Source organism: Nelumbo nucifera, chromosome 7, assembly GCF_055504915.1.
Source record: "Nelumbo nucifera cultivar China Antique chromosome 7, China Antique-T2T, whole genome shotgun sequence".
Taxonomy (NCBI): Eukaryota; Viridiplantae; Streptophyta; class Magnoliopsida; order Proteales; family Nelumbonaceae; genus Nelumbo; species Nelumbo nucifera.
In genome coordinates, this window is record NC_142655.1 from 26262726 (window position 1) to 26275258 (window position 12533).

The 12533-nt window shown below is 35.2% G+C and overlaps 1 protein-coding gene across 1 annotated transcript in view; it reads left to right on the forward strand.

The window, feature by feature from the left end:
• Positions 1-485: 485 nt before the first annotated feature.
• LOC104593430 (Cyclin/Brf1-like TBP-binding protein) overlaps positions 486-12533 on the forward strand; it is a 73058-nt gene continuing 61010 nt past the window's right edge. Inside the window, exons 1-7 of the mRNA XM_010253262.3 lie at positions 486-882; positions 997-1145; positions 2510-2582; positions 2827-2908; positions 4453-4528; positions 8922-9007; positions 9096-9172. Coding sequence (XP_010251564.1) covers positions 2518-2582; positions 2827-2908; positions 4453-4528; positions 8922-9007; positions 9096-9172 — 386 coding nt within the window. The 5' untranslated portion in view covers positions 486-882; positions 997-1145; positions 2510-2517. The remainder of the gene's footprint in view (positions 883-996; positions 1146-2509; positions 2583-2826; positions 2909-4452; positions 4529-8921; positions 9008-9095; positions 9173-12533) is intronic.

Below are 12533 nucleotides of genomic sequence, written 5' to 3' on the forward strand. Positions count from 1 at the left end.
CAATGCATCGAGCGCGTGCTGGAATGATACTGATCGGCTGATACAATCCGATACATTGCGAAATTGTGAATCTTGCTCTTTGTTTTTATTTTTTTTTACTTAAGTCTTGAATTGTTTAGCGCTTGGGGCTAATCAATCTCATGAGTTTAGAAATTCTGTTGGATCTTTTGCTTATGATCAAAAGAAGTGGGGAGGGAAAGGAAGATTTGAAGAAATTTAATCGTGGCCTGGTTGCAATGTTAATTTATTTGTACTGATGTAAAATTATGATAATGCAAATGATTTTAGATGCAAATTATGATTTGTTTGATTGTTTCTATTTAAAAATTTACCTTATTTGCTTGATTGTAGTACAAATTGAGTAAAATAAGACATGAATCAGAATTAAGTAAAAGTAATTAAACCAAAACTTTGCATTAATTTTATTTGCACTCCCATGCATCTGTACCAGTGCAAATAAAAATGCATTACAACCAAATTGAATTATGCCCTCAAGGACATATGCCCTGTTTGCCCTTTTTCTTCACGTTCCTGTCCGTTCAATATGCTATTCACTCTTCAGTCTTCTTACGAAGTCCGAAGCCCGGCAACCTGCGGCTCATCCTGTTGTCTTTGTCTCTACCCTCCTCAAACCCAACAGTGTGAAGCTATCAACATAGCAAAGTTTGTTCGTCATCGTCAGACCTCCTCTAGTTCGAGAGGGTTTTGGAGTTTGCCCAATATTTAAATAGCGAAACATGTGTATTCGTTTTTGCCTTTCCCACGTCTCACGTCGCACTCCCACGCCTCACGTCAGACGCGGAAGGGTCGTTTGATTGGGTTTGCTGTAAACTCGTTTCTGAAACTCCGACCAACATCTCTCTTCACTTTCGCGGGAAACTGGTAGGATTAACTCTCCCCTCGGATTTTCTATAATCTTCTTCACGCCCCGGATTTCAAGTTCAATTGCTCTATTGTCTCTTTTCTTGATTCTGATTTTTATTTTATTTTGAACAGATCGAACTATTTTTTTAAAGCCTTGATTCTGAACTAGATTTCAGCCAAAAATCTGTACTTAGATTTCTTCTACTCGCCTCTGTCGATAAGGCTTCAACGCCGCAACTTCTCCCCTCCGCCATTGAAGCAAGCCTCAGCGCCGCAAAGAGGTAATACAGGTTATTGGGTCTGTCTGTTTCAGATTCCTTAATTTAATTAAGTTTTTAAAACAAGAACATTGTGAATTATTCATTTGAAAGCAAGACTCCAAGTCGCCTCTGTTTTCTTGTTTGTTTTCATTGGTTCTGGTTGAAGAATGAAGCATTCGGAAGCGTCGTTGTTGTGTGAAGGATAATAATGGAGTTGATTCTCGGTTGAGAGACTTGTTTGTTTGTCCTCTTTTTCCATTTGTTTGTTGGATTCTTTCTGTAAACGGGTTATCTCGTTGTCAGAAGTAAGTGTGTAGAAAAAACGATTTTGAAAAATGAAGCAGAGATGCCCTTTTAGTTCATGGTAATTGAAATTTGTGTTGATTTACAAGTGGTTTGTGTTTCTTCCCTTTTTCTTTGAGAGAAGGAAAGTATAAAATATATTAGCTGAGAAAAAAATATACAAGTATGGTCCTCTGTACAGTAGTATTTCATACAATAAGCTCCTTTAAGGACCCCCACAAAATTTACATTCCAGAAAGTGGACGAGAGATCCTCACGACTGAAACATGTAAGAGTTGGCATCCAAACTCTCAACATGCCAACCACCGAGTTGATAACCACCTCCTCCAAACTCGGCTTTTGCTAAAAAATTCTACTATTCCTTTCAGACCAAATTGCCCACAGCACAGCCAGAGGAACCACCTCCCAGCAAGCCTTCCCTCTCTTGGACATTCCTTGAATCCTCCATCCGGCTACAGGACCTTCCCTTTCACTCTTCATTCATTTTAGAATTTAAGTAAGGAAAGATAGTGAGCAGAGATTTAAGTTTAAGAACACATCAGAGATAAAGAGTAATCTTAAATCTCTAATGGCAACCGTCAGCTTACAAGAAAATTTTGAACAACCGTGGTTTTTACAGTAGTAATCTTGAAGGGAAGAGATAAAATTATCCCAATGAATGGACCTGGCTGAATTGCAGCTCCCCAATTTAAGTCACTAGAAAACACAGGTTCCTGGATCCCAAGGCCCATCTTTTCTCTCAATCATTTCAACTGAAGCTTTAGAATCTTTCTCCATCTAGATTCTAGAACCTAGTTTAATTTGATATAATCTAGGATCATAAAATCTCTACATAAAACCATGATGTATTTTTCATTTGGAGAATTGATTTGAGGAAACAGGGTGATGCCAAACGTGATTCTAATCCTGAGAAACAGGAATTAGATGAATGTACCAAATGCATCTAGTGATTCTCTGATGAGAATTTTCAGAATTGTTGCCAAACTGGGCCTTAGTTTCTCTTGTTTCTCTTATCAACAGGTTTTCTCTGCTCAGTTTTAGTTGAATTTAATTATTCTGATACAAGTCTGACTCTATTTTAGGTACAACAATGGTGTATTGCAAGTTTTGTGCAAAGAATACCATATCAGAGCGAGATCCTGTTGGCGGCTTCTTGTAAGTAGCTTAATACTTTTTTGTTTTCTTAGTTTTTATTTCCATCTCAACTGTGAATCTCTTGGTTTGTCTATTTTTTTTCCTTATTTGTTTAATGCATGAGTTGTTTCAGTAAATGTAGTTGTTTCTGTAAATTTGGCTAATTACGTAAAAATTCTGAAATATGGTCTAATTTCGTCATTGGGCATATTGCCTCATGCGTTCATCATATAACTCTCTACTTTCCTTTTGATTTGTATTTTAGATCCTGTACTTCTTGTGGAAAGGTCATTGATCAGGATGTGTACTCCACCGATGTTAGCTTCATCAAAAATGCTGGAGGGCAGGTATGTTATTCTTCTATATTTTCTCTCTTTTTTTGACAGCAGTATGATCAAAAAGCCATACTAATGTAAACGAGTTGTTCATGTTTCTCAAATAAAGAAGGACCCCAATATTTTCTGACTAGTGTTTTAACAAGTTTTCTTGAAGTCTTGGTTTTCTACTGGTGTTATACATGTGCATTTGTCATAGACTATGACCCTTCTTTTTTTTTCCTAGAAAAATGATTCTAGAATTACAAAACAAAGAAATGGGTGACTTTGTTATGAGGATGTAACATATTTTATTTTATCATGTTTTGGGGTGTGTGGAAGGAGAAATGTCACAGGGTTCTTTGGAGCCAATTTGAAGGCACTTTTGTGTCTTTTTGAGCATGCTTATATCCTTTTCATTGGGCTGGGAGTGCTTGAATTAAATTTGGATATGCCTATATCTGATTTGATTCAATTTGTTTGCAGCCCTAAAGTTATGTGCAAATTAGGAAAATAAAATACTAGAGTGCCCCAATGGACAGGTTAAATGGTTGGATAAGTGCTACATAAAGGTGTTCAAAGTGAAGATTTGTAGTTTTGGAGAGTTGATGTAGTGGGGATTTTGGTAAATCCCCTTCCAAAGGTGGTGTGTGTGTGTGCAACACTCTTGGACCATTTACACCTGCTTCAAAACCTTCAATGTATTCCAATTCCTTTCCCTTGTCTAATAGTCCTACTACAAATTTCTGCTACTAATACAAGCAACAAAGGAGAAAGAGGATCACCTTGGTGAATACCTCTAGAAGCTTGAAAGGATTTAATAAGCAACCCATTCACCAAAACTAATAATGAAACTAACAAAATAAAAGAGAAAATCTAACTACTCCATTTCCCCCCAAAACTCACCATATTTACAACTTTGTCAAGAAATCTCCACTCCACATTTGTATTGTATGCCTTCTCAAATCAATTTCACAATAATACCTGGCCCCGTACCTCAGTGTAGATTAGCTCTCCTTATCCTCCTTGTGCCACACCCTACAAACTTTATGTCAATAACCAATCAACCATTATTATGGTTGGTTCTTTGGGCTAAGTTTGGATTACATTCTGCTCCAAAGAGTCAATATTTGAAGAATGATTTCTGAGCTAATTAGCTAAAAATGATTCTTTTTTGAAGTTTCATCTTTTAGCTTCAAAGAATCAATTCTTAAAACTGTTTTGAGCCTAGAAAAAGAATTAGTTCCGACAATTTTCAAAATTTCAAACTTAAAAGTGGTTGCTTGAAGTTCTTTTTTGTGGGCTTGCCTGCCAATTACCAGTGGTCTATCATTTTTTTGAGTTGTCATTGTAAAGGCTTCAATTGTATGTGATTTGTGCATATCATAGGCATACTTTTGTAAATGATTTGAGTGTGTGTTGCCCTCCTTTTTGATTACTAATATGATATAATCTATTACCATTTATCAAAAAAATATTGGAAATTATTCTCCAAAAGCATGCCAAACACAGCCTTAACCTGCAATTCTTTTCTCATATTTTTCTCTTATTGTTTGCTGACTTTTGTTTGTTTGCAGAGCCAAATGTCAGGTAATTTTTTAAGGACTGTGCAGAGTGACTATTCTGAGTCACATGAAAGGACTTTGATGAAAGGTATGTCTTTAATATTTTATTCATCTAAGAGAATTTTTGATATTCTTATTCTCTTGTGCAGTTAAAAATCTGAATATACACTGAATGACTGAATACCTGGTTAGAACTTATGATTATTGCATGCTATTGGAATATTGTGTCAAAGTCTCATAGAGAATGTGTAATATGAGATCCTTTAATTGCATTCAACTTGAACAAGTTAAATAGTTTTGGATCCTTTATGAGAAGCTTTTGGTCCTTTAGTTTCTCCAAATCATAGTGGCTTCATCACAGCTTTGGACTTCTTTAGGGGTATTCTTGACAATAGCTTTTTACGGAGTCTAGGATGGTTAGGGACTGGAGGTCCTTTTAGAAACTCTTTGAGAGAGAGCCTTTGAGTTTGATGTGCTCTCTAAATTGTCCATCAATTGGAAGTGTAAGGAAACTTCTAGGTGGTTGATTATTAGACAGATGAAGGGAAAGGCAGAAGGTTCTTGGCTACCACATTATCATCCTAGCAAATGTTCACGTGCTTTGCATGTGCAAATTTTAGATGATGGAGATGATGGTAATAATAGAAAGCTTGGCAAGGGATCTGAACTTTAAAAATTGGCTTAACCAATCAAACTTTAAAAGCTTGGAGTTTGATGGGGATTCAAAGTTGGTTGTTTCATGGACTACTAACAGGTGCAATGTACCTTGGATCTACAGACATGCTCAAAGGGAAATAGAAAGCTTGGCAAGGGACCTAAATACTAATTTTACCTGGACAAGGACTGCAAATGGGATGACCGATACATTAGCTAAACAGGGGGTCTATAGGTAGCAGTTGTTTTGGGATTTATTGTAGTATTTTGGGCTCTGCTTCTCAGTTTACTGTTTCTTGGATGAAATGTCACCTCTCTTATGTAACTTAAATTGTCTTATTTTAATAAAATCAATTTTTTCTTGCTGATAAAAAAGGATGATGGTAATAATGTGTCCAAAATTTTCTACAGTTCTTTTTTATATTTCTATTTGTATAAAAATAACTCTTATTTATGGGTCAGAACAATGACGTTGTTCTCACCTTTCTTCTATGATGATATATGGAGGAAATGGGGGTAGGTGGCAAGATGCTCTTAAAAGAAGAAAATTGTGCATCAATCTTGGTCACCTCCTATGGAAGGTTTCGTAAAGTTAAACTTTGATGAAAGTAGCCATTGGCAATCTGGGTCCTTTTGATAGGAATTCTTTTAAATGTTTTGATGTGCTTTCAGGCTTGAAGATTAACTTAAACAAAAGTGTTTTGATTGACAAGATGCGTTTGAAGATTGTGCTGCAGCCTTGGGGTGCCTAATTGGTGAATTTCCTTTTACATACTTGGGGTTACCTATTGGGGCAAAAGCTTCACCTTTTTCTACATGGCAGCTGGTGTTGAACAGAATAGAGCAAAGACTACTGGGTTGGAAGGGGACATATCTTTTTTTTTCGGTGGTAGCATCACTATTATTAAAAGTGTTTAATCAAACTTACCAATATATTAATTGTCTCTTCTAAAGGCCCTAAAGTAGTGATAAAAAGATTAAAAGTCTTCAGAGGGAGTTCTTGTGGAATATTAAAGTAGTTCAAAAGAAGCCTCATTTGGTAAAGTGGGAATAGGTGTGTAGGGTGAAAAAGATGGGGGTTTTGGAATTAGAAGGGTGAGAATTTTTAATCAAGCTTTATTGTGTAAATGGGTTGGAGGTTCAGGTGGGAGAGGGAGGCACTTTGGAGGAGGGTTATTTCTTGTGAATATGTGGTGGTAAATTTTGGGTGGAATTCGAGGGAGCTCACATCTTCTTATGGGGTGAGTGTGTGGAATGGGATTATGAATTTTCATGCTTTATTAAGGCCTCTTTTTTCTTGAAGGGTGGGGATGGGTCTAGTATTAGGTTTTGGGAGGATGAAAGGTTGAAAGTGGGGAAGTTATGTGATTTGTGCCAAAGGTTATACAGGTTAGCTAGAAAGGAGGTGACAATTTCTCAATGTTTTGACTTTTGAGTGGAGGAGAGGTTTGTTGGTGTCCTACTTTCAGAAGACTCTTTTTTTGAAGAGTAAAAGTAAAATTTTATTAAAACAAAAACAGGTACAAGCTGTTCAGGTGTCAAGGTAACACCCTAAATTAGGGGTGCAAATTGATCGGATCATGATCTGATCTGACTTGAGATCCGGTCCTATTTGGTTGAATTCGGGTCACCCTTGATGGGATCTTCGGATCGGATTGGATTGGATAGTAGGATCCAATCAGAAATTGGATCGGTTTTGGATCACCCTTATCCGACCCGAGAAGATCCGATCTGATATATATTATATTTATAAATATAAATATATAATACATATATATGTTATTTATTTATTTAAAACTATATTTTTTATATTATATTTTTATAAATTTGTTATATTTATTTATTTTTTATAAAAACATGTATATATATGATGAAAATAATTAAAAAATACTTGTATTTTTTGTTTTTACTTTATTTAAATTAGTATATTTAATTTTTATTTTAATAATTTATTAAATTTTAAAGAAAACAAGTCGGATCGGATTAGATCCAAAGATCCGACTTACCAATAGGATTCAAATTCAAATCGAGTCCTATCAGATCCGATCAGATCGGATTCGAACATACCCTGATTCGAATCTGATCCGATCTGTTTGCATCCCTACCCTTAATCAAAGCAAACATACATCAAAACTTCAGTTCAGACAGAAATGATTCACATTACAAGTTTGAATATCTAAAATGTCCCAAAAATTATCAACAAAGTCTGAAGGTCTGGTTTGCTGAAGTTTTGCAAGAGATAAGACAAGAGAAACGAGAGAGAGAAACTTGGGAATCACTTTCAGGCTTTGGGGATTGCTCACTAGTCACTACAAGTCACACAAGCAGATCTTGGTGTTCTTTTCTTCCCAAATCATCTTTACATAATTGTGTTTCCTCTCCTTGTGATTTTAAGGGGGAGGAGAGGGCTTAAACAACTTGTCAATGTCCATTGGGGGTAGCCACTTGATACCAAATAAATAGAAGAAATGCTCCCAAATTCTAGTGACAAATAGGCAGGAAATTTGTAAATGATAAGTAGTTTTACCATTCATCTTAAAGAAGATACATCTCTAAGTTCTCTAAGAAGATATGTGATCATTTAGGCCTCACTCTCTAAATTACCTTAGAAGTATTATTTTTCAAGAGAGACATCTCTAAACAAAATATTGTAATTTTTTGTGGAGTTGGGCATGATCAAATTGCATTCATAGGAAACATCTGGAGGAAATGATAAAAAGGGCAAAGGGTTTTTAAGAAAGAAGAACAAGAGAACAATCTACTAGGGTTGCTGATGAAAAACAGATCTTCTAGAGTCAAAGGCCGGAATTCTTTCGTTAGAATGAAGGAGAAATAACCGTTACAGGAGATCAGTTAATCTAATCACCTTGTTTGATTCGTGATCTGTCAATGCTCTCCTAAACCCAAAATTCCAATAGTAGCCAACTCTAGAGAGGAGAATCATGAGGTGATAGGGGAATTTTTAAGGTTATAGATGAGAAACAATCAAGTGAATCCAATAAACCCCAGGGTATAATCATCCTCTGTTTAATTATCCTCCAACTTAGTAAAAGGGATAAATAAGTTTTTATTCAAAATAAGAGTATAATTAGAGTAGCACAATTCCCACTTTAGCTCTAAAATTGTGTTGTTTTTTAATTCAAATTAAAAAATTATTTCATATCTTTTGATTACAAGTGGAATTTAATTGGGTTTCCTGGCTCAAATAAAAAATCCAGCTCTACATTGTCCATTGCTTTCTTTAATCAATAGAAGTTATCTGTAATTTATTAAAAAAAGCCTAGCCCTAAGGTTTCAAATACTTTCCATGTAGATAATAGGTCCTGAACAAAATACATCAGACCTAATTTAGTCTCTCAAATCAAAGAAGAAATATGGCTTAAATGCTTCTAGGCTTACCAGATATATAGTCAATGACTCGATGTTGATGCCGTACAAAATAAACACCTATAGTAGCCCCATACCAAGTATGAGGCCATTATCTGGTAAGTGACAAAAGAGAGTGTCTCCCCACCAAAGATCTGCACAAAACTATAGTAGCCCCATACCAAGTATGAGGCCATTATCTGGTAAGTGACAAAAGGGAGTGTCTCCCCACCAAAGATATATCCAAAAATTGAAATGATCCCCTTATTAAATGTTTAATATTTAATTTAGCTTCTTTTCTTCTATTCATTTCATGAAATGGCATTAGTTTTGTGCAGATCTTCAAATAGCTTCCTGTTATTTATTCTTTCATCTTACATTCCAATTTTGGGTCTGGAATGATTAATTATATCAGCTTTGTAAGTTTCAGTTATTAGTTCCACTCCCCTTTTGTATTGCAGGAAGAGACGAAATTAGTGACATGGTAACAAGCCTATCTGTTGGTGGAGGAAATTCAATAATTGACCAAGCTTTTGCTTTCTATAAAGTGCGTTTTTTTATGTGCAAGCCTTCCTATTATGTAAATAATTTGCTATTAACACATATGTTCCCCTGAATCTACTTTATTTTCGAAGATAGCGGTTGAGCGAAATTTCACTAGAGGGCGGAGAACATCACAAGTTGCAGCTGCTTGCCTTTACATTGCATGCCGGTAATAAATGATCCTTATAAGTTAAATATTCTTAAAATTATTCCATTTCTCTAATTATATTTTGGTGATCTCAACTATTCTAAAATTTTTTATGATTTAATCAGTGCCAAAGATTGCTAGGAGATGGGCCCTAGATTAACTGATGAGAATAAATGGTATCATAGGTTATTGTGTCTTGATTCTTGCACCGTTGGTTATTCTTGAAACTTCTATCTTATGTCTAGGTGTGGATCAGAAATAGTGAATAATTCCAGAAAAAAATTGACCCATATTTTCTTGCAAAATAGTTTATCATTTGAAGATTTACAAGTATGTACTATGTTATGCAAATTAGTACTTTGCCAATATTATTTTTTTTTGGAAAAAATATAGTGATGAATCAGACAAGCTAAACTTAGAAACATGTGAACCATAGTAAATTCCACTTAATATGTTGTACAAACAACTTTATTTAGTTTTTGATTTTTGGACAAAGGTTCTCTTATCTTGAAACAAACTAACCTTAAGTTTTCCAAAAAAATGACAAACTAGGAACTGCCTAAAATATTGTAGGGATAACCCCAATATAAGCTGATGCTAAAATCTCTCTGCCACTTCCTACCTCTATAGAAATATGAGAGTGACCAGACTACGATAACCGGACAATGGCGAATTGTGATCCAGAAAACAATCTTTAATGACAATGTCAAGACTGAAGCAAATGTTGCAAATCTCTGATTTTTCTTGGAAAATTTGGGCAAAATCTCTAGGATACTTTCCTAGGCATCAAAAAATTCTGAAAAATCTCCAAAAATCCTCTAAAAATCACAAAATTTAAGAATGACAATAATTAATAATTATGAACAAAAATCACTATTTATAATAACTTATAATTACTATTTGTAGCAAAATTGCAACTTACTATCTAATATGTGTGTGTATTAAAACAAAGCTGTCAGGCTAGAGAGTTTCTCCCTCAAACAAGTTGCATCTTATTTTCTCAAGAAAGAGCATCTCAAAAGTGGTTATTCACAATCTATCCATCAAAAAGAAAAAAAGTGGTTATTCCCAATACAAAATCTTCCTCAGACATGTACTCACTTAAAAAAGGTATGAGCTTCAAGTGGTAGTTACCTCCACTAAAAGGGAGAAAAAACAAAAAATTCATTTCAAATGATTTAGGATCATAAAGTGGGTTATTATTTAGAAATAAAACTTTATTTAATCTATTAAATAACAAAACTATGGCCATGTTTGGGAGTGCTTATTTGGGCCAGGACTGCACAATTAAGCACTTATTGGTGTTTGGGAAATGAGCCCGAAATAAGAGCTTATTTTAAAAATAAGGGCTTATTTTTTAAGCCTAAAATTTCAGCTTTCTTTTAAGTGCTTAAAAATAAGCATTTATTCAAAATTTTTCTCCTAGAATTGTCCCCGGTCATTTTTTAGAATACTGGTTATACCTTTTCAATGTAAAAAACGTTGGGCACCACCGGTGACTTCCTGGACCAGAACAATGACATGTTGCTTGACGAATGAGTCCACTAGCTCTATTTTCAATCCACCAACACAGAAACTATTACATTAGTTGTGGTTTCTCATGTCCAACTAAAAGAAAGAAGTTTTGGGATAAAGAAAAACACAGAACAAAGCAGCAAATTTAGGGAGTACCTGTAAATAGTCAAGGCTGCCATTAGGACTTCACTTGGAGAAAGCCTTCCAATCTTTGATGCAGCCATGAAATACCTATTGAGATAATAAAAATGAAAGATATCAACAAGAAAAGATAATAACAATGAAAAATTCCAAGGAGAGCCAAGAGAGAGGGAGGGAGGGAAACGCGAAACAGAACACAAAAAAGGCAATTCTTCATTACAGTAGGGACATTTCTTGGTTCAATCTGAGATGTGAAAACCTCAGGTGAAGGAAGTCCGTCAAATCTTCGATTTGAAGATGTTCATCCATTTGTTGTTTATTCAGCAGTTACCAAATGAACAAGAAATGAAGAGAGCTTGCAAGCTTAAGAACTGGTGTTGGAGTCCACTGCAAGTCCGCAATGGCGACATTGGCAGGAGCACTGCCTGGAGCCTTCAAGAACCCCGGGGATTCAGCCAGGGACACGCCAAAGACTGTCAGAACGAAGTTGAGTCGATAAGCATCTCACCAAAGCTCAAGATGAGCCCGTCGGAGCACTTCTTGCCCTTCTTGCTTGATATTAGATTGATCAAAACGCTAGTGTATATCTTGAAAATTTGAAAGAAAATGGACAAAATAGTCACAAGTGCTTATTGTAGAAAAATACCACCAAACACCCAATACTAAATAAGTACTTGAGAAAGCTGGGTGCTGAATGCAAATAAGTGCTTATTCGAATAAGCACTTGTTTTTAAGCACTTATTCAATAAGCACTCGCAAACATGGCCTATATAAATTTACAGCAGAAAAAATGGGTGTCAAACAAAATTTATCAGAATACATGAATAAAAAAAATCAGAATACTGGCCCTGACGCCCTGTACTAGTATTGGTAGGGTCATTCTCTAGTTTATGGTAAAAACTAGATCTTATAACAGGAATTCAAGAGGAGGAAAAAGATTTAGAGTAGGGGATCAAATTAACAAGAATCACCACTCACAAGGGGGAGATTGGACACAGCAAAAAAGGAAAGAACTGAATGAAAGTTGACCAATAGCAATAGCAAAAAGAAGAACAAACATCAAAAGAACAATTCAGATCTGATTATAATCAACTTCAGATGTGATTGTTATCAATGCCATCATCATCATCATAATCATCAGAGCCTTCTTCTTGCACTTATAGCAATAGCAAAAAGAAGAACAAACATCAAAAGAACAATTCAGATCTGATTATAATCAACTTCAGATGTGATTGTTATCAATGCCATCATCATCATCATAATCATCAGAGCCTTCTTCTTGCACTTATAGACGAGTGCACTCATCAGAGCCTTCATCATAAAAATCTTTCTCCTCTATCTCTGCACTCATAGATGAGTTTTATGAAGCCATGAAAAAACGTTGCTCAAGCAACCAAATCTGGTTTTTGGAATTACAAGTGCATCTATTAGGATCAAGGTTCAAAGTATCGATACGATACGAGTTTCGGTCGTATCGTATCGGTACTTAGAAATGGCCGAAACTTTATTTTTTTTATTTTTTTTTCACATTTTGTTTTTTTTGGAAAGCTTTTAACATGCTTTTTATTATTAAAAAAAATTGGGGGTCTGAAACACCTGGAAACAGGCGTTTCGGACTGTATCTTTTTCAAAAGATACGATACGATACACCCCGTATCGGGCGTATCGTATCGATACTTTGAACCATGATTAGGATATAAATGGCCTTTTTGTAGGGTTATGTTAT